Genomic DNA, 23,504 nt, shown 5'->3' on the forward strand with positions numbered 1-23,504 from the left:
CTAGTCTTGTGCTGCCATCTCACACCCTAATCTGTGAAATCGTGTGCTCAGCTGTCTGCCCCCTTTAGGTACACCCCTAGCTAGACCACAGACAGCTTCCCTCTCTCCCATGAGCTGCTAGACGCCTCCTCTCCCTCCCGGCCTCCCGCTTCTCTCCCTCCCGGCCTCCTGCTTCTCTCAATTCCTCACTTCATCCCAGCCTGTACCCCCAGCTCACCTCAGTACACCCATTTGGGCCAGGATCTAGCTTGCAGTCAAATGAGCACAATATAGGGAGAAAGGTGTGTACGTGTGTGTGTGTGTGTGTGTGTGTGTGTGTGTGTGTGTGTGTGTGTGTGTGTGAGAGAGAGAGAGAGAGAGAGAGAGAGAGAGAGAGAGAGATTCTCCTACAGCTTGAGAAAGGAGTTTCATTCTGAAAGCTAGGTAAGCGAAGCTCTGTACCTTTTGTTTGTGTATCTGTCAATGGCACAGCACTTCTGCCTCTCTCAATTCATAAATAATTTGATATTTTCAACCAGAGCTTTCCGTACATTAATATTATTATTACCTTTTAGAGATGTCAAAATTTGTGCAGTTTTCTTGACTTCATTCAGAGATTTTCTAAATTATTTTTGGATCCTAGTTGCACTGATGATAATATTTTCCTGCACAGTAATTTAACAAATAACCCAATTCTGTCTATTGAATCACTGCATGGAAAAATTGATGTCTTTGCCATAAATGACATACAAAAATGTATTGTTTGTGTTGAGACTATGTAGACTTTGTCTAGAAATTCTAATACATTTGAAATTATATTTTTACCAACAGGTCCATCACAGAAAACACTCCAACCTCTATCCCAAATGGTGATGAAGATACTGAAAAAATAATTGCTGGAAAAGTGGAATTTGAACAGGAAAGGGATAAAACCTCGGCTGAATTCCTAGATAAACAGAATAGTTTGATTGATAACGAGCTTGAAGTCAAGAAACAAACAGATAGTGAACAGGAAGTGAAAAACAACAGAAATGAATTTGAACAACAGTAAATAGCAGTTTCGCTTTTTTTCTTTTTTTCTTTTCTTAAATTAATCCTACTCTCAGTTTATTATGGGATGGACAAAAAAATTTCCATGACATTGCATACAAAATATTGATCAAGACATTGTATGAAAAAGCACATTTTCAATTTTTATACATAATTAGAAATGTTCCATGCGCTCTCCTCGTGTTACACGACATGACGACACAGTGTGGTAGTCATGCTCAGCCCACACATGTTCGAGCATGTCCCTGTCAGTGTTAGTGCAGCAGTGATGTGATCCTGGAGTTCAGTCAGTGTGGTCGGAAAAGGTTGTACATATGCATTGTCTTTCACATATTGCCAAAGAAAAATAAGCACAAACTGTAAGGTCAGGAGATCTCGGGAGCCACCTAAAGAGCACCAAATCATCCTGAGCACATCGCCCAACCTATGTGTTTGGAAGTTCCTCATTCAGATAGCAACACACTTCTCTATGCTAATGAGACGGAGCTCCATCTTGTTGGAATATGAAGGGTGGGTTATCAGCTGACAATCTCGGAAACAACCAGTCTTCTGTAGGTATGTCATACCCATCACAGTTTTCCCAAGAAAAAAGTAGGGCCTGTAATTGTTGCTCCATTACCCAGCACAGAAGACATTCACCTTTGGAGAATATCTTTCAATCTCCACCGAACACTGGGATTTTCCGTGCCCCATATGCGGATGTTGTGAATGATTCACTTTACCGTTTAGGTGGAATATCACCTCGTCACTGAATACGAGTCAGCACGGAAACTCGTCATTTTCATTGCTTCCTGGAAATGTTCACAAAATTCATGTCTGATAGTGCAGTTGTTTGGTTGTAAACATTGCAACAGCTGTATGTAATACGGTTTCTGAGGTAGCCTCTTCAGCAGAACCTGCCACATATTTGGCTGAGGAATGCCCAGTTCGTGACGCGCATAATATGTGATTTCTGTGGGCTACAAAGGAACACATCTCGGACACACACCGCTGTTTCCTCCATGACAGCTCTTCGCCTGGAGCTTTTTCATTTGTAGAGGCAGCCTTGTGCCATTTTTCATTTGGTTGGCTGCACTGCATTGTGGCTCATTATTAAATTGTTTTTCTTCTATTTTGAGTTTGATGTGAACAGGAGCGTGTATGTAGATAACTTGTTGTTGTGGCTATTTTCAGGGCTAATTGGTGTGGAGTATCAAGTAGAGAAAACTAACTCTACCATCAAATTTTCCCTTTTTAGTTTAATGAGGGTTCTAGATCTGCATAAGCCATAAGAAGAATTTGTGATGTGTACGCGAGGGAAGTATTAATGGTTAACTTATTTCTGAGAAGCAAAATTCGAATTGTGTAATGAATCAGTTTTTGATGAAAAGCACTCTTAATAAGTTCTTCCTTTTAAAGTGCTTTCTCCTGATGATGGGCCGTGGTCCTTGTAGCCAGCTCTGAATGTGATGCTGCAGCATGGAAGGCATCGTAATCAGTGGGTATTGCCACACATCGTGGACTATGGTCACTCAATCATTGTGCTCCATTTGCATTCATTGGGTAAGGTGCAAAAATTGGTTACTTGAGTACCACATGTATTTTAAGTTAACATTCAGCTTGTTATAGGACAAGCCATTTCTTGGGAATTCTGTTAAGTAAATATGCTCGTATGTGAACCTAATGAGGAGGAGAGAATGGTCAACCCATTTGGGGGGGGGGGGGGGGGGGGACTCTCTTTGCAAAGACTGGTTTACACCGTCAAAAAATCATGTTATGCGTTGGTGGAATCAAACTGGCATTCTCCATCATGAATTGCTACAAGAAATGAAACGATAAAATCTGTAGCATGTACTGAATAGCTAAGATCACTTGCTTTTGCTATTGAATCCAAAACACATGGTAAACCTGTGTTACAACTCCACAATAACGCAAGTCGGCTTATGGCCATTATCATTACAGATGTGACTGCTGAACTTGGTTAGGAACCACTTCCTGACCATCCATATTCATGAGATTTGGCTCTTCTGATTATTTTCTTTTCTGGCCTCTCTCGAACATTCAGGGACAAGTGTTTCAAGAGAAGCTTCTCTTAGTATCTGGTTAACAGATTTCTTCAACTCGAAACCACATCAGTTCTGAAGGAGTAGCGTATAACACGTACCTGAAAACTAGTCGGCTGTCATTGACGAAAGATTGGATTAAGTCACTGAGTAGTGTGTCAGTGATGTTATTGTGTATTGTGTTGTAATGTAGTTTAGTGTAGTGTATTTTACGCTAATAAAATAAAATCGTGGCAGTGTGAAAATGACATGAACTTACACAATGATGCGTCATAAAATGTTCAGTTCATTTGTTGTCACAGAATTGATGTATTTCATATCTGAAATTATACAAATTGTGAGAAGTTAGAAAATTGAAGGTATTAGCTTACTGTCACTCTTCCCCTTGCTGCAAGGAAAGTTATTTGTAGTTCATGTTACCCGCACGTCAGTGAAAATGGCCTTTAATTTTGATTATATGCTGTAAGCCAGTCCTCTTTGGCTCCCTGAAATTAATATGCATTGGATTTGTCGACTCTGACAGCTTATGAGGGCGAACTTCCAGGCAAGGCACATGTGCCAGATCATAAAAGTTCCTGACTGTGAGCCTACTCTCAAGTGTCCTCTCTCACTATATCTACTACAACTCTGTTCAGAATTCTCACCAAAATACTAGCATTAAAATGATAGGTTAAATTGTGTTAACACTGTTTTAATAAACACTGGTTTTATTATACCTTAGTCACAAGTAATATGCCCTATGTATCTATTCACTCTTTCCACAGCCGCAGTCATTCACAAAACATTTCCTGGTTTGAGTTTGCCATTGCCATTTGGTATTTTATGGTAACTGTTGAATTAAATATCCTTTCCAGAGTAATGAAATACCATCAGTTTTGCAAATTAGGAAATTTTTCCAAGATACTAGAAAACCTTCACACATGTGGGCCACTCCACGTGGCAAACCAATCTGGACTGACTGGCACTCCTGCCTGAAGAGCTACAGATACCAAGACCACCCCTGTCCATACAATGGGACTTCCCTGAGAAAGATGCTATCTTACTGGAGCAAAGATGTGTAAGGTTAAATTTGCTCTGTCACGGACAGGATTAATATCTGTATACTTAAATATCGTAAATTAAACAGTGGAAAATACAGGATGGAATGTAACAGTATTATGAAAAGGAAAGTTGCTACTCACCCTATAGCAAAGGTGTCGAGTTGCAGATAGGCTCAACAAAAAGACGGTCACAAATAAAACTTTCGACCATGTAGGCCTTCGTCAACAATAGATGTAGACACACACACACACACACACACACACACACACACACACACACACACACACAAAAAACTGCAGTCTCAGGCAACTGAAACCACACTGTGGGCACCAGCACCAGTGCATGATGGGAGTGGCAACTGGTGGGGAGGGGGGGGGATAGATAGTATGTTGAGGGTGGTGGACAGTGAAGTGCTGCAGGTTAGATGAAGGGCAGGGGAGGGGGGGGGGGAGGAAGTAGTGGAAAAGGAGAAAGTAAAAAGACTGAGTGTGATGGTGGAATGACGGCTGCGTAGTGTTGGAATGGGAACAGGGAAGGGGCTGCATGGATGATGATAGTGATTAACGAAGGTTGAAGCCAGGAGAGTTACGGGAACATAGGATGTATTGTGGTGACAGTTCCCACATGCGCAGTTCAGAGAAGCTAGTGTTGATGGGAAGCATCCGTATGGCACATTCTGTAAGCAGTCATTGAAATGAAGGATGTCATGTTTGACAGTGCGTTCAGCAGCAGTGTGATCCACTTGTTTCTTGGCCACAGTTTGTTGGTGGCCATTCATGTGGACAGACAGCTTGTTGGTTATCATGCCCACATACAATGCAGCACAGTGGTTGCAGCTTAGCTTGTGGATCACAGGACTGGTTTCACAGGTAACCCTGCCTTTGATGGAATAGGTGATGTTCGTAATCGGACTGGAGTAGGTGGTGGTGGGAGGATGTATGGGACAGGTCTTGCATCTAGGTCTATTACAGGGGTATGAGCCATGAGGTAAGGGGTTTGGGAGCAGGGGTTGTGTATGGATGGATGAGTGTATTGTGTAGGTTCGGTGGGCGGCAGAATACCACTGTGGGAGGGGTGGGAAGGACAGTGGGCAGGACATACCTCATTTCAGGGCCCACAAAGGTTCGTCAGAAACCTGACGGAGAACGTAATTTAATTGCTCCAATCCTGGGTGGTACTGAGTTATGTGGGGACTGCTCCCCTGTGGCCAGATGGTGGGACTTCGGGAGGTGATGGGAGACTGGAATGATAAGGCACAGGAGAAGTGTTTTTGTACAAAAGGTTGGGAGGATAATTACCGTCTGTGAAGACGTCAGGGAGACTTTCAGTATATTTTGATAAGAAGAAACAAGTGGACCACCCTGTTGCTGAACAAACTGCCAAACATGACATCCTTCATTTCAGTGACTGCTTCACAGCCTGTGCCATATGGATCCTTCCCCCAACACCGGCTCTTCTGAATTGCACAAGTGGGAACTTTCCTTGCAGTACATCTAAGGTTCCCGTAACCCTCCTGGCCTCAACATTTGTTAGTCACTGTCCTCACACACGCAGCCCCATCCCCGTTCCCATTCCAGCACTATGCAGCCGTATACTTGTAGCAACTTTATGGCTATTTTAGGACAATATCTCCACAATTTTGCATTGATATCGTACAGTTAGTTGTGATAAATCTTGCTCAAATTGACATTCCCTATACTGCTCTGAAAATGTTGTTTTCAACTTTTATTTGGGGTTGATGGAGTAGTAAGTATTCCTTGTCAGAAGATTCACTTTGTTGTTGCTGAAGGAAGTAACTGTATCAATGGAAGATGAATGATCTGTCAGTACCAACAGCTTCCTCGGTACAGCCAACCTAGTTGACCTTAGCTAGCAAACAACACTGTGTTAATAATGTGTATTTGAAAGATGTTGAAATTAGTAGTTTAACTTCATCAATCACCAGACTTAATGATACCAATGTATCTACATGTGTTACCAGATGAAATGTTTGATAGCAAAGTGGATAAATTTGTGTGTTTGTATTTTGATAAATTGTTTTTCTAACTGGTGTAGGATATTAAAGGAACAGGGAGATCTAAAGCAGCTACTGGCTCAGGCACAAAAATTAACAGAGAAACTTAAAAGTGAGCGGGCAAACATCCAAGCAGCTCTTCTTGAGCGTGACCAACAGCTTCAGAATTTGAAGAAAATTTCAAACCAGGTAATTAATATCTTCATATAATTTTATATTTCTCTGGAATGTATGATCTAGCATCATTTAGATTGTTTCAATAATATTCCTGTAGTGTTAGGGACTGCTTAAAGGTTCATGAAAACTTTAATCTTTATTTTATGTGTAAGTACTTCAAAATAGTATGTGTCATTATTCCTAGTAATGGCAGCCTTCTCCTCAGTGCATGAAATGGATTGGATAGATCTTGGAGACATCCCTCTGTCTTCAAATTTATAATGCAGACTACATGAAATTCCTCAAAAAGAAAATGTGTATTTTCTGCTATGGAAAGCTGTTGAGGAACTGATGTAATAGAACATGAAATAGAAGGAAGGACACATTATATTCAAAGCAGTTTATGAACTGTGTATTTTGGCGATCCATAAGAATTCTGAATATTTTGGAAATGAAATTTGAACAAGATATTATTGAAGATGGGGGGAATCGTTAGGGAAACAAAACAAACTTAACAAAATTCCTACCACTAAATGGCACTGCAAGCAGCAGATTATGTGAAATAAGACTCAGGTTATGCTGCTGTTCCTCAGTTTGTGTCTGAGGCTCTAGGCATGACTGTCTCAATGCTCTGCTGGTAAAGCTCTTTTACAAGAACAGTGACTGTACACCAATAGTTCTGCAGAAGTTTCAGTCATTCCGGGGTATGAAAATAGCCCTCATCAGATTTCTGCCAAGGGTCTGGACAAAATAATTATGAAATTAAAAAAAGACGTGTTCTTCTGAAGTTCAATGTAGTGGGAGAAAAACATTGATCTGATGTTGATGGAAGATGTGGCCACAACATTGCAGGAGCTGTTGAGCAGTATGTGCAAACATGCAGTGCATGGGGCATGCCCTAAATTTGGACATGCCTTTGGATATGGCACATAGCAGTCTATGAAACGTCCTGTGTTGCTATCCATAAAAAATTACTCATATTCGAGTTGCTTCATACTGACATGCCAATGAGACAGTGCAAAAGTTCTCTCCTTCTTAATGCAGTCTGCTTACTAGTTTCGGTTGGACTCCGCCTTCCGCCAGACTTCTCCTGTGAAATGATTACTATTACTTGGTAACAGGTGCTGGTGGTTTCACAAACTAGGGTTTATTATTCCGAGTACAAATAAGTTTAACTTCCAGTCGACAAGAAATGTCTTACAGCCAATAACGAGAACAGACATTCGTTATACTTCATAGTCAATATCAGTCCTGTGTCATCTATAGGTCTCATTAGTTACCAAGTCCCACAATCACAGAACTTCACCACGGACGGAGCTCCATGGCATGCTGCACTGCTCTGCAGACTCTGAGCCCCGCCTGCTCTGTCATGAGCTGCCATCTGGCACCTCCAGAATATCTCCAACATAAATTACCACACCAATCCAAACAGAACCTAATATAATTTTTCCTGTTCTTTAATTACTTAAACCTAGTCTTTCACAATTCGGTTCTCGGTCTTATATTTTCTGTAAACACAAACACACACAATCTTGCAGTCTTAAATCAGCAGTAAGGGTGCATATCACCAACTCCCATTGACTACCATGTTCATTTACAATCTTACAACAAACATTTGCTCTAGAATTTCTTGCTTGCATGGAAGTGAACAATGAAGGGCCGTGGAATATTTTGAGTACAGGCGAAGCTCCTTTCCATCTCCACAGACATTTTTATACACAGAATTGTAGAACATGGGCAACGGAAAATAGCCGAAGGGAGTTAGGTCCTGCAGGTCCTTTTAGCTGTATGGTCACTGCTGAATGCTATGAGTGTCTGCTGAGCACCAACATCATTTTAACCCTTCAACAGCGTGTGTGTGTGTGTGTGTGTGTGTGTGTGTGTGTGTGTGTGTAGGATATCATTTTTGTGTGAGATGGGACTCCTTCACATATTACACAGGTAATGGTGCAGCTGCTGCAGAGGAATTTTGGAAGTGCTGGAATTATCACCCTACAGTTTGGCTGTCCAGATCACCTGATCTCAATCCATGGGGGTTCTTGCTGTGTTCGGTGCTCCGATTACGAACCTAGCTGAATTGAAGGAATGCATTGCAAAATACATTCTGGACACGAGCCCTGAGACACTGATCTGTTGTGGAACATTCTGTTTCTCAGTTTCAATATGTCACAGAAATCTGTGGACAGCAATAGTGCCACAGCTACTGAATGCCAAACTTGTGCCGTGAAGCACAGTGTGCAGTATGGTTGGTTTAATGTGCAACTTGCACCATAGCCAGCATATCGTGATTCATCTGTCATTTGTAGCTGATCACATATTACATTAGGTCGTTTGCAGCACCATCTAGGGGAAGAATTTTTGTTAAATTTTTTTGTGTCCGTAATGTTTTTCCCTTCTTTGGTAATATTTCATTCGAATTTGACATAGTGGGCATAAGTTTTTGTAGCTTTTTGAAACTGGAACTTTAATTATAATTACCCTGTACATCAAAATTGTGCCAAATAAAATTAATGTGAGATAAATCCTCAGTTCATTGAAACCATTGCACTCCTTTGGCTTTATAAAGACTTTTCATACCTTAATTCGTTCTCCTGGCATAATGATAATTTGTCTTTCAGTCTGTTGAACATTACGTGGTGGTTCATGATTGTGGGACAACAATGTGTTTGAAAGGATAGAACAAATTATTTGACAGTGGATTTACATGTTAAGTTGTCATTATCATAATTACAAGAGTTAATCGATAAGAGGCAGTAAAGTTAAAAAAGAACATTTATTCAAATGTACAAAAAAGTATGACGAGTGTTAGAAAAAGTGGAAATATATTGGCTTATGACATTGTATCATCATTATCAACTTCTATAGCTCCCAGATCGTTGCTGGGTCTGCTTGCATCATAAGCCTCAGACTCTTTTGATGTCCTCTTGCCATTCTTCCCTCTCTACTGTGTCCCAGACCTCTCTGTTGTCATTTCCCGAGCCTGTATTGGCATCCTGTCAACTCCCATTCTTTTAACATGTCCATATCATCTTAATATTGTCTGTTGTAGACTGTTTATGTTTAGCATTGGCATATCATTCACTATTTTTCTGATTGTCTCATTCCTTGCTCTATCCATCCTTATTACTCCTAAAAATTTCATCTCTCAATCCTGTATCCTGCTCACTTGCCTTTTCTTCATTACCCACATTTCCTATATAAATGTGAGTACTGGAGCATAATATGCTCAGTATAACATTTGTTTGCATTTTGGTGTTATATCCTTGTTAGGGACCAGACTTCTTACTCTGCACAAATCCACATGTTTGCCTTCCGCTTTCACTAATCTTTTTATCATTCCTCCTGCTGTCTTCTCAGGTACTTGGCTTTTCACTTTCTTTAGTACTTGCCCCTAATACATATATCTGTTGCTATTGTCCTCTCTCGTAGTACCCACTGTCACAATCATTTTACACTTAAATAGTGCATTAAATTTCAATCCCCCCCCCCCCATCTCCTCCCCATGTTTAGTCTTTCTTAGGCTGCTCCTCCTCCATTTCCCCCACACCATTAAATCACATGCAAATGCCATTGCTTTCATATTTTCCTCTCATATTCGCAATGCTACTCCTTTTATTATCTCATCTGTAACGATGATGAAAAGTGAAAGGGATTGTGTGCTCCATAGCTTCAGCCTATTTTTCCGTTCTAATCGGCCTGGCTTCTCTCCTCCTACTTTTACACAACTTACTCTTTTTTGTACAGTTTCTTTATTCTTCTCATAGTCAGCCTTCAATTCCCCTTTTCAAGAAAGTATCCCAGATCTTGTATTTTTCACACTATGATATGTCTTCTCATTGTCTGGGAACACTATCACTAATTCCTTACGATATGTCTAGTGTTTGTCTTAGAGCTACCTTACATTGAAAATGAGGTCCACTGCCAGCATTCCTAGTCTAAACCCATATTGTGTCTCTCTGTTCTCCTCTTATCATCTTCGATAATGTTTTCCATGATCTTCTCAAATACCTTGGCAGCGTGACACATCACTGAGGAAACAAGATTGTATTGTAGATTATTTGGAAACAACATTGTTAAACAGTCTCATCAAACTTGTTGGAAAATGAAATGAATCATATCAAGAACTGTGTTTCAGCTGTAATATGACCGGGTCTGCGCGAACAAAGTAGATTAACTCCCATATAATTTTGACAGGATTTCCTGCAACCCTTCTTAAAACTGACTCCCTTTTTCCAGTGTAAACATGCATTGTCCTCACACCTTGACACTATTGAGGTGAGTATTGTTATAATTACTGTGTGGTGCATTGCAGTAAACATTTTGTCAACCAAAACCACACACACCAAGTGAGTTGGTTAAGGTATTGAACTGATGTCCAGGAGGATGGAGGTCCGAATCCTTGTGTAGCCATCGAGATTTTAGTTTTCCACAGGTTCCCAAAACTAAGGTGAATAGTGGAATGGGTTATTTTAAAATGACACAGACAACATCCATCCCCTGAGCTTTTGTTCTGTCTCTAACGACCTCGTCACCAATGGAACATTAGGACCTAATCTTCCTCCCTCCCCCCCTCCCTCCCTTCCTTTTTTATGCAAGCATACACCAAAGCTCACATCATTCAGTTCATGCTCCCTGTCTGACAGTGTTCCTTCTTAACACCCATCGAACTGTCTGCTGATAACCCTCCAGGAATTAGTGACTCCACTGATGCCTCTTCTTCTCTGTGATAACACAAATCTCACAACACATGAAAGCACAGCCAGTGGCCGTCTCAAAATAGAAAAAAAAAAAAAAAAAAAAAAAAAAAAAACTGATCATCATCCCTGCAGATAGAGGCTTCAGTAGATGGACCTCTGTTATTAATTCACAGAATTTGTGTTACCAGTTATCTGTCATCTGTACATATAAGACTCGTAATTATTCTTTCCAGAAGCTAAGTATTACCTTCTATGTCTGTTCAAATCTCTAGATTCATTTTAAAACCTTTTACCTGAATCCATCTCTTCCTTCAGATATCTTCAGCCTGTCCTCATTCCTCCACACCTCATCTTCTATTCATTTCATATTGTCCTCTTTGATAAATAAGCTCTTCCAAGATATTAACCTCCACGTCTGTAGTAACTTCCATCAGTATCAAAGATGCCAGTCACCACTAATAGTACCATTTGATAGCTACAATTCCTCGCACATCATAAGTCCCCCTCCCTTCCCCATGTGTTCTTTCTGTACATGGCTGGTCCATATGTATTGATGAATAATCTATATCACAGTGTACTGAATACTGGCCCATAGTCATGTGAAAGGCGCTGTCCATATGTATGAGTGGTCAGTGGCACTCTGTGATCATAGGCATGTTTGACCATCCAGTTACAAAACTTGTTGCCGAGCACAACATAGTTGATTTCAGTGGCTGCCTCACAATCTGGATCCTCATCAAAACACTAGTAAATTAAATATATAATTATACAGGTCGGAATTGTCCCTTGAAAGTTTTCTTTTGCCCTGCACTGTCCTTAGACAGTAACTAAAATTCATATGTGCCACACACACCGTTATTATATACTTATCACTTTAAGAAGATTAATCACAAGCCGACATTGGACCATTATAATGATATGAGACAGGTTAGGTTATGAGAGCTTTGAATTATCCAGGGTGATTCACGAAGATATGCAAATATTTTAATTATATGTTATTCTACGAACAAAGCTAAAGAAAAAGGTTCATATATACATAGGTCCGCAAATGTCTAGTTACAGAGTTATGGCTAATAAAGGATTTTGCCTGAAATTTAGCAGCTCCGCTAATGTGAATCCATCACAAAACTGTATGAGGTTAAAGCAAAGCACGATTTCCATTTACGTTGTTACTGATATGGTGAATCTAATAAAACATGTCCCAGACATGTATCTACAGTAGTTTTCCAGAACATCCAGAGAAACAAAGACATAATTTCGTAAAATTTTTAATTTATTAATTACTTGGCCCAGTTTGTTTTTTTACATTCCTGGCAATTGCACAAAGTTTTCAACAGAAGTTGTAGAGAATTTAATTTTGGAAAAATGGTGGTAATAATGTTAATTGAAACTGTATGAACATGTCAGAAATCTGCTTTTATTAATACTATAGCACATGTGAATTAATGTTAAACCGGAAAAAACAAAGCTCTGTGTTAAGGAAGTTGTACAGGGTACATACAATTTCACAGTACATATTCAAAAATGTCTCCCCAGTTCAATGCCTTTAGCTGCACGTGTATGAACAGATTTTGTTGCTCATTTCGGTCTTACAGCGTTATGGAAAACTGCTTCAGATACATGTCTGGGTCATGTTTTATTAGCCCTAACTCTGTAACTAAACATTTGCAGACCTATGTTCATATGAACTTTTTTCTGTAGTTTTACTTGTAGAATGACATATTAAAATATTTGCATATCTTCGTGAATCACCTTGTATACAGCATGTTCCGTTTATCTGATGAGACTGCCTGCCCGGGTTATTGCAGGCTGGTCACAGACTCTGCGCCTGCTGGTTGAATGGGTCCCATGGGACCGCAATATGCCCCCCCCCCCCATTTTTTTTGTGGGTTTTAGCCTGAACACCATACAGACATACGCATCTTGTCGGCCAGTGTCATTCAAGCAGTAAAACAGGCATCACAAGTACAACAGTGAAGTTTGCGAACGTAACAATAGCAAGAGCAACTTATTCAATTTCACAGCGAGTGTTTATTGATAATTCATATGTGCATACAGAGTCCCCTCGTACTGTTAGGAGATTGTGTGTACGTAAGTTGCCAAGTGTTTGAGTTCTGAGTTGTGATGCAGTTCACAAATTAGTGAATAAATTTCGTGAAATGGGAAGTTTTCTAGACAAGAAGCATAAACAATGATGTACAGTGCTCACAGCAGATTGTCTCGATGACATTGCATACCGCGTGGGAAACTCCCCTAAAAAGTCTCTTAGAAATCTTTCTCAGCAAACACAAAAATCTTACACCTCTGTACAAAGAAAAAGGCGTACTAAATTGCCAAAACTGGTACCCAAATAAAATAAGTTTGGAAACTAGATGGCTGAAAGTTGGTTGATTTGACATCCTGTATCAAACAGCCAGGTTCTGCAACCATCTCTGAAAAGATGGACATAAAGAGTCTGTACAATGAGGTGCTTGGGCTAAGGCCCTATAAAGGATCAGTAGTACAGAAACTTCGACCAGGTGATCCTGTGCACAGAATTGAGTTTTGCAAATGGGTTTTAAAACAAATGCATGATGATGAAATGGATCATTATCTCATTCTGTTTTCAGACGAAGCTTGGTTCCAATTACATGAGTATGTTAACTCCCAAAACTGTCGACGTTGGAGCGCAGATAGATCTGTTGTGCTTCACGAGGAACCCCTTGATGATCAGAAAATAGGGGCATTGTGCATAGTTAGTGGTGACAGAATAATAGGCCTAATTCTTTTTAATGACACAGTTACAAATGAAAGACATGTGCAATACATTTTGCGAACATTTTTTAATGAACTGAGTGCAAGAGAAAAAAGCTTCACATTTTTTCAACAGTATTTGGCAAGGGCTTATACGGCCAATACTGCATGCAATTCAGGATGTGTTCGATGAAAGAGTGATTAGTAATATTATCTGACCCGCAAGAAGTCCTGATTTAACTCCATGCAATTTTTATTTGCGGGGTGCACTAAAGGACAAAGTTTACACAACAAATCCTCACATGATATAGAAACTCAAGGATAATATCCATGAATCAATTAATTCAATATCTCGCAGAGAATTACAACATTTGATTAATAATTTCTCGAGTAGATGTCAGACATGCATGGAAAATAACAGCAGGCATTTCCAACATTTCCTTGCATGACATGGGGAAGTACAAAATTTATTTGCTTACATTTTAAATGTAGTCATTTCGTACCACAACAGTAGACGGGTGACACTGCATCTGGTCGCCGAGCAACGGAGCACTCGCTGCCTGGCTGCACAGTCGGTCATCAGGTAAATGGAACACTCTGTACTTGCAGAGTGCACTTTCATGAATAATTGACACAGGCCATTTTCAGATCATGACAACAATCAGCAATGTGCTTTAAAGTTACATGTACCATGGTCCTTGTTATTAGAGGTTTGGTAACCAATACTATGCCATCTGACTGTAACTGTCCAAGGTGAAAGATGGAAGATTATTTTCTAAAACTGATAATCTTGAATAATGGGATGTTTGATCGATGAATTTTATTTACTGTCCTGAAAAAATTGCATGCCATGGATTCCTTTTGCTGCTGGAATGATTTGTAGAAAATGCTTTTTTTCTGACACAGTGTAATTCTTTAACTGTAAATAAAAAAACTGCAACCAGTCACTTTAGAAATATTTGTTTATTTCCATAAAATAGTGTTCGAGCCTTACCAAGCCCATTATCTGATGGGGCATGCGGAAGTTCCGTATTCATTTTTTTGTAGTGTGATGCTTGGTACTGGCTCTGTGACAAGAAGACGTGAAAGATTGTAATGTTTCGTAGAATGCGGGCTTTCATGGCCGATATTTGCATTATTGCTGATATTTGTTTTATGGGTTTATGGGCATAAGGCTGTGCTCCAAAATGGATAATTATGTCTTTGCCCATGGTCTTATGCCCATAAAATAAATATCAGAAATTTTAATGAGTGGTAGTATCTTGCAAGTTGTTGAAAAGTGTATTTCTTTACTTACTGCAACAACATGGGCAGTATTGTAGTTAATGTCTACCTGGCAGCTTCATTTGATCATAATTTCTAGTAGTATAGATATGCAGAATTGTAGCACAGATCATGTAGGGCCTTGAAAAGTTATTGTTCTCGAAATGAAATTGACTGCCTTACTTGAGAGCAAATTAAAGTTTTATTGTTCGGCTTATTATTTTCTGTCTATGCCCATGGTTGCCACAGGTTCCGGAAATCAGGGAAGTTCAAACACTTCAGGGAAATTTGAAAAAAAAAAAAAAAACACTGGAAAAAGCTCATGAAATAGTTTGTTTACTGAGGTGTCATGCATTGTCACTGACTTTGTGCAACTGAGTACATGCGCCGCTTTCCTGCTCCCTCATTACTACTGCTTCTCCACTTCCTTCCACTCCCCTCAGCTTGTAGTCGGTGCTCTCACCACTTCTTGCTGCTAGCCTAGCAGCTTCTGACAAGGGAGAGGGAGGCATGAGGAGTGGTTTGTTTGGATCTGATTCTCAGAACTGTGGACGCAGCTGCCAGAGACGGTGGTCATGTGTGCATGAGTTGTGTCTGAGTAATTGTGTGAATGTGTGTGCTCTCGTTTTCTGACAAAAGCTGTGGCTGAAAATTTAGTTGTGAGTGTGTGATCTTCTTTTCTACGTTGCCTATCTGCGGCTCAGCAATCATCTTCACAGCAAGTTGCTACCTATCCTCATTATTATTGAGTCTCAGAGTATTTGAACAAGTTATCTGTAACATGGATTGATCACCATGGTCTCATTTCATCAACATGCTGTGTGTGGCTCATGAATAGCTGGCCACATGAGTGGATTTCCGTGACGGGCCAAAACCACAGTCAGTTTGTGCTGGTATTTGTAATGGATTGGGCCTGCCAATCTGAAGCCATTCAATTCCCGCTATTGTGCAAGCACTGCCCATCAGATCTAGTCTCACTGATGTACCCACAGGTTGGATCTTTTTGTGTGTGGCGTAATTCAGCAGATTTTCATGGTTTATCCATGGAACCAGGACTGCGGTGCTCCTCAGCAGGCCAGAGGCCATGGGTGATGGATTTCATGAATTGCGACTCTCTCACCACAAGTACATTGTACAGTGTGACATTTTATTTCTTCTAGTACATTTTGCCACTTAAAAAGTAGTTTATATGATAGAAAGTGTGGACGATAAGAAAAAGAAAATTGTGGCAGTCGCTTGCAGTTTGTATGCTATATACCCATATATTTCTCAAAAGAAAAATAATAGATATAACACTGTGGGTAATAACCGACAATAACCAACATAGTAGAACCAACCTTTTGTTGGCATTGCCTACAGCGTTGGTTTACACAATTCTTCCCCACCTCTTTCAAGAGGCCTTTTTTTCTGAGGTTATTTCTGAAATCAGTGAAGGTATTTTAAATCTGTCTTGCAACTCCAAGGAAATGCGTATGTTTGTCACGAAATGTGTTTAGTTTTATTGAAATAAAATAACATCAGTGATCTTAATTAAACACATATACCATTTTGCATGCTTTCTCCATCTAAAAACACTTCATTACAAAAGATGTTAATGTTGTACTTCAGACTTCTGCTCACATCAGGAAATGCCATCTGCTTTCAAGTTGTTTTAGATATTTCCTTGGTTGCACTATTGTTTATTGTATTGTAGCTGCAAAGACACATTGTTAACTTATGTCTTTACTTACCCTTGATATCTCAGAAGTTGGCAGGGAAAAATGCTAAGACTTGTCTGAAAATCAGGGAATTTCACTTTGGGAATCTTGTTGCAAACCTGATACCATATTTACGTATGTTAGCTGGACGTTACACTGGGAAAGTGTATTTTTCTGATGATGTGGTCTGTAACTGGAATAGATGTAAGCCCCTTTCCTAGATTTAGCTGTGACTGAGTTACAGCTCAGACAATGGAAGTGTGACTTTTATACGAAGCCCTGTTCCAAAATTATATATTGAAGAGCACCTATTGACCACTTTGGCTTAACAAATGCTTGTAGGGTAGTGTAAGAAATGGAGAACTTGAACAGATGTATGTAGTCCAGTTTATTAGTTAAACTGATGTAGTTTGTAACAGAACAGAACAACATTTAATATGCAGGTTAGTCATGTTGTGATACTAATTACCATCAATGTGTTACTAGCAGACTTAGTTCGTATTAATGCAGTGTGGCACTGCACAATGAGATGGCTTAACTTGAGGCTGTACGCACAATCCTTGATATGTTCGGTACATTGCATTAAACATGCGTTGAAAAAGCAGAAAGGCAGTCAAGGCTGGGGCTCACTTTACTGTGCTGCCAACAAGGGAAACACTGTAAATCAAGTCTATAACAGTGTGATGAAACAATAGTTAGTTTCCTTGCAACATTAGGGAATTGAGTTTGTCATTGATACTCATTGGTGCTTCTACTGATTTTGAAGAGGGGCATGACGTTGGCTGTTTGTCATGGTGATGTGGGGCTGTGTTCACATAGTCAGGAAACTGAAGTTCAGCAGTTAGCAATTTGCACAAAGTCCTGAGTACCAGCCAAGAGTTCCTCCAACATGTGATATGTTGGTTAGAATAAACTAACTTACATAGATTATAAGACTGTATAAATAAGAGATCCAGGCTTTGTTTGATTTAAGTGGCAGTATGTGCCATTGGCAAAACTCAAGATTAAAGTCTGTTACCTGCACTTTACTTGGATAGTTTCCAAAAAGCATGTCCAGCACACACAGTGTGTTTAGGAATGACTAAGAGAGGAGAAATGGCCTCTATAATACAGTGGACATCACCAGAAAAGTGAAAATGCTGCTGAAGGTGCCATAAATAGATGTCCCGCTCCTCCTCTGTGTCATCAAAAGCAGCAAAGGGAATAGACAGTGACAAACTGCCTGTTATTTAGCTGGCTCACAGTTTGACTACAGTAGAGGTTGGTGAAGAGATTATAGTCATATTTCTTGTGTTGCTTTAATTCCACAGTTTTGAGATTTGTTGTTTTGTAGTAAAATGTAGAATGTGACACACCTCATTCTCGCTTCTGAGGTGCAGTCCCTGTCTGTTTTACTGAGTTACACAAATAATTGAATAGGTAAATAGGTAAGTAAGAGTGTCTTTGTCATCTTTAATTGAGAGAAATAATTTTGGGGGCAGGCCAACTCAAGTCCTGAACAGTAAGTCCAATGCAAGTCCGTAGAACATCAGTCAAACAATACCAAGTCATGATAAGCAACAGACAGACATAGCTTACGGTGCAAAGTCACAGTTACAGTGAATACTCAGGAGAAGGCCGATGTTGGAGATAGTACCCATCTTTGCTATAACTACCCACTGTGGCAGTGTCATCTTTATTGCATTAGCTGCTTTACAACCATAATGAAACATAACTGTAGGTATAAACAAACATTTGGACTATGTAAGGCTTCCTTTGTAACTGGCTAGATAACGCATCACAATGCATGCCACAGAATTAGCACCCCTTTGTTCTGAAGGGTGACACTTCAGTTTGCAGCCCCTCACTGATCTGTACGTTTTGCCCATTAGGAGCTGCCATCTCACTTGTTAATGCTTCTACTAGTTTATTTGATACTGTGGTCGCAGACAACTGACCCCTTCAATTATTGGTCACATTGTCATAACCTTCTTATAGCGCCTGCTTCACATGAGACAGTGTTTCCGCACATAGACGCGGAGTGATAGGGAGGCGTGGAGGGGATAAGGTTTTTCGCATGCATGGTGGCAGAGTGTGGGCAAACGAAGTCCCTGTTGCCAAACTGTGTTGCTGCGGACAACAATCATGTTCACTTGCCTTCAGCACATCGTATTGTACGTTCAAATTTATGAGGGATTAATACACTTTAAAACCGATTTCGATCATTCATCTACATGAAAGAAATCTTACATTTGAGGCTTGAGGTTGTGTCCACTGCTTCACAGCAATTGCATGTGTGACGTCAGAAGGCGAGAACGGTTGATACAGATTTGTGAAGAGGTCAAGAACTATTTTCCTCAAAACGACAATTGTCTAATGACAAGACCATCAAAAATAGTTGCAATAATTGCCATTTATTGCGATTTGGACTGTATTATAAGTAAAAATGTAATACGTAACAAAGTAAACTCAAATTCAAACCAAAATCCTTACATTTGTTTGATGACTGCTTCTAATCCATATAATTTTTTAAATGTGTTTCTCTACCATTCCCCTCTTGAACAGCGTGCAGGAAATATGAACGCTTTTATCTTTCCTTGCGAACTTAAATTTTTCCTATTTTATTATGATGAACATTCCTCCCTATTTAGGTGCACACCAACAAAGTATTTTCACACTCTGAGGAGAAAAAATTTCATGAGAAAATCCTGCCACAACGAAAAACACCATTGTTTTAATGATTGCCACCCCAATTCGCTTATCATACCCATGGCAGTCTCTCCCCTATTTCACGAAAATGCAAAACAAGCTGCACTTCTTTGAACTTTTTCGATCAATTCTATCTGCTGTGGATTCCATACCTGACAGCAATACTCCAGAAGAAGGCTGAAAAGCATAGTGTAAGTAGTCTCTTTAGAGGACCTGTTGCATGTTCTACCAATAAATCTACCAATCTACCAATAAATCGCAGTCTTTGGTTTGCTTTCCACACAACATTATCCATGTGATAGTTGCATTTCAAGTTATTTGTAATTGTAATCCCTAAGTGTTTAGTTGAATTTACAGCCTTTAGAATCATGTGTTTTATCCTGTAAACTGAATTTAGTGGATTCCTTTTAGTAATCATGTGGATGACTTCAGACTTTTCATTATTTAGAGTCAGTTGCCACTTTCCTCACCATACAGATCTCTTGTCTAAGTCGTTTTCTAATTTGTTTTAATCTCTGATGATTTAAGATGGTAAATCACATCATCTGCAAGCAGTCTAAGAGGGCTGCCCAGATGACCCCTAAATTGTTTATCAGCTCAGGAATAGAAGTGCACCTGTAACACATCCTTGCAAACGCAGATATCGCTTCTATCACTGCTGATTTTCCGTCGATTACTACATACAGTGATCTTTCTGACGGGAAATCATGAAACCAGTCGCACGACTAAGAAAATGCTCCATAGGCACACAATTTAATTAAAGTTGCTTGTGAGGAACTTCACTTTTATTGCCATCACATGACATTTCCATTTGGAAATCTTACTAAAGCTTTTTACTTATACACATTCACAGCTATACTGCTACAAGAAAGTAACATCAGCATCTGAATTATATGGTCACTCTGTAAATGAAACTGCATTGTCACAAAATACGGCAACGGTGCAGCACTTGGAAGAGAGATTCTCACAGTCCAGTTTGTAACTCATGGCTATCCGCTCGGAAAGAGAACGAATCTTATTGGCTACTTGCAGTTAATGGTGGGGGATGCGCAGAACGGCTGAAAATAGAGCCACCTTCCAACATGACACGAGCTATAATACGGTGATTTGCACACTTGCTAGCTGTAATTTGAAAGTTCTGCTTGCAAGTAGTTCTAGCTGTTGAAGTGCACCTCCCATACATTGGCGACACGCAGTGCAGCCACCGCCACTACTGTTGCCCGTTCTCTTCTCCCACTTTGCCATCTGTGCAGGTTGGGGAAAGTTATTTTGTGTGCACTCTACTGCTGATAGAAACAAAGAAAATTACACAAAGTATCCTAGCTTTCGTTTCTGATAGTTCCTTTCTGGGGAAGGACAGAGGGATAGATTGAGGTAGGTTCAACAGGAAAGGCAGATCACTAAGGTCCAAAGATGAGAGGGACTCAACTGTTGTGGGAACAAGAAGTGATCAAGAGGTAAAAGGTGTGTGTGTGTGTGTGGGGGGGGGGGGGGGGGGGGCGTCAGAGAGAGAGAGAGAGAGAGAGAGAGAGAGCACTACTCTGAGACCTCTCCCACTTCCTCCTCCCCCACTGCTTTTATGTTTGTCTCTGCCAACAGTACTGACATTTTTTCCAAATGCAAGTTTATTTAGTTTTCATTAGTCGTTTAATGTTGTTATAGATTTTCTGTATTGAAGTCTTCTGTTCCTTTTTCCTCTGAGTTTTGTATAATCTCACCCGTTAAATTTTGTTGGTTATGATCTATGTCTGGATCTATACCATGAAAACCAGTGAGAAGTGTATGGCAGAGGGTATGTCCCTCTGTACCAGTTATTAGGGTTTCTTCTCGTTCCAATGGAGGGTGGGAACAATGATTGTTTGAATGCCTCTGTGCATGCAGTTGTTTGAATGCCTCTGTGCATGCAGGAATTATTAAAATTTTATCCTCGCAGTCCCTATGTGAGCGAAACGTAGGGGATTGTAGTATATTCCTACATTCATCGTAAAAAGTTGGTTCTCGGAACTGTTCATAAACTCTCTCAGGATAGTTTACCTCTGTCTTCAAGAATCTGACAGTTCAGTTCTTTCAATACCTCTGTGACACCCTCCAACAGATCAAACAAACCTGTGACCATTTGTGGTGCCTTTCTCTGTATACATTCAATATCCCCTGTTAGTCCTATTTGGTATGGGTCCCACAAACTTGATCAATATTCTAAAACAGGTCACATGAGTGATATGATATGTATGCTGTCTCCTTTATAGACTGATTGCATTTCCCCAGTTTTCCACCAATAACCCAAAGTCTGCAACCTGCTTTACCCACAACTGAGCCTATCTGATCATTCCATTTCATGTTCCTACAAAGTGTTACAGCCAGTTATTTGTATGAGCTGGCTGATTCCAACAGTGACTCATTGATATTATAGTCATAGGATACTAAGTTATTTTCATTTTGTGAAGTGCAAAATTTTACGTTTCTGAACATTCAAAGCAACTTGCCAATCTCTGCACCACTTCGAAATCTTATTGAGCTCTGACTGAATATTTATGCAGCTTCCTTCATTATAGATAACTAAGTCATCTGCAGAAGTCTGAAGTTACTATTAATATTGTGTGTGTTGTGTGCAAGATCATTAATAAACAATATGAACAACAAGGGTCCAAACATACTTCGCTGGGCACACCCAAAGTGACTTCTACATCCAACTATGACTCTCCATCGAAGATATCTACATCTACATCTTCAGAGTTACTCCGCAAGCCACCGTACAGTGTGTGGCAAAGGGTACCCTGTTCCAGTAACTACTAAGATAACATACTGTGTCCTCCTTACCAAAAAGTCCTCACTCCAGTCTCAAATTTCACTTGATACCCCATACGATCATACTTTTGACAATAAGCTTAGGTGTGATACTGAGTCAAACGCTTTTTGGAAATTAAGAAATACTGCGTCTACCTGACTGCCTTGATGCAAAGCTTTAAGTATGTCATGTGAGAAAAGTGCCAGGTGGGTTTCTCATGATCGATGTTTTTGGAATCTGTTTTGGTTGGCATGGAGGAGGTCATTCTGTTCAAGATACCTCATTACGTTTGAGCTCAGAGTATATTCTAAGATTATACAACAAATAAATGCCAAGAATACAAATCAGTGTCAAGGATATTAGAGGGTTGTTTTGTGGATAATTCCTACTATTCTTCTCTTGTAGATGGGGGTAATCTGTGCTTTTTCAAAGAAACAGGTATGATTTTTTTTCGAGGGATGGGCAATACATTACAGTTAGAAGAGGAGCTAACTCAGCTACAAATTCCATACAAAGTCTTACAGGGATTCCATTGGGCCCTGGAGCTACGTTCAGTTTTAATAAGTTCAGCTGTTTATCAATGCGACTGACACTAATACTTATTTCATTCATCTTTTCACTGGTACGAGGATAAATTGGGGCTATTCTCCTGACTTTTCCTTTGTAAATAAACCTTTGAAAACAAGAGTTAATCATTTCAGCTCTCCTGTGTCATTCACTGGGGACTGGACACTAACTTTAGTGCCACATGATAGTTTCATTTCCACAAGGATGTTGATGGGTACAATAAATGTATTAAAGTTTTAATTGCATTAGAGGAAATTAACTAAATGACTAGAATTTTCACAGTACAGGGTTATTACAAATGATTGAAGCGATTTCACAGCTCTACAATAACTTTATTATTTGAGATATTTTCACAATGCTTTGCACACATATACAAAAACTCAAAAAGTTTTTTAGGCATTCACAAATGTTCGATATGTGCCCCTTCAGTGATTCGGCAGACATCAAGCCGATAATCAAGTTCCTCCCACACTCGGCGCAGCATGTCCCCATCAATGAGTTCGAAAGCATCGTTGATGCGAGCTCGCAATTGTGGCACGTTTCTTGGTAGAGGAGGTTTAAGCACTGAATCTTTCACATAACCCCACAGAAGGAAAACGCATGGGGTTAAGTCGGGAGAGTGTGGAGGCCATGACATGAATTGCTGATCATGATCTCCACCACGACCGATCCATCGGTTTTCCAATCTCCTGTTTAAGAAATGCCAAACATCATGATGGAAGTGCGGTGGAGCACCATCCTGTTGAAAGATGAAGTCGGCGCTGTTGGTCTCCAGTTGTGGCATGAGCCAAT

At 39.9% G+C, this 23,504-nt stretch overlaps 1 protein-coding gene across 2 annotated transcripts in view; it reads left to right on the top strand.

Moving 5' to 3' along the window:
• LOC124803019 (E3 ubiquitin-protein ligase rnf8-like) overlaps positions 1–23,504 on the top strand; it is a 121,493-nt gene that overhangs the window by 30,350 nt on the left and 67,639 nt on the right. Inside the window, exons 4-5 of one of the 2 annotated variants that reach the window (XM_047264125.1) lie at positions 811–1,026; positions 6,162–6,315. In XM_047264125.1, the coding sequence (XP_047120081.1) occupies positions 811–1,026; positions 6,162–6,315 (370 nt within the window). The remainder of the gene's footprint in view (positions 1–810; positions 1,027–6,161; positions 6,316–23,504) is intronic. The other variant, XM_047264126.1, reaches the window with a different exon arrangement.

The sequence above is a fragment of the Schistocerca piceifrons genome, chromosome 6, assembly GCF_021461385.2.
Source record: "Schistocerca piceifrons isolate TAMUIC-IGC-003096 chromosome 6, iqSchPice1.1, whole genome shotgun sequence".
NCBI classification, from domain to species: domain Eukaryota; kingdom Metazoa; phylum Arthropoda; class Insecta; order Orthoptera; family Acrididae; genus Schistocerca; species Schistocerca piceifrons.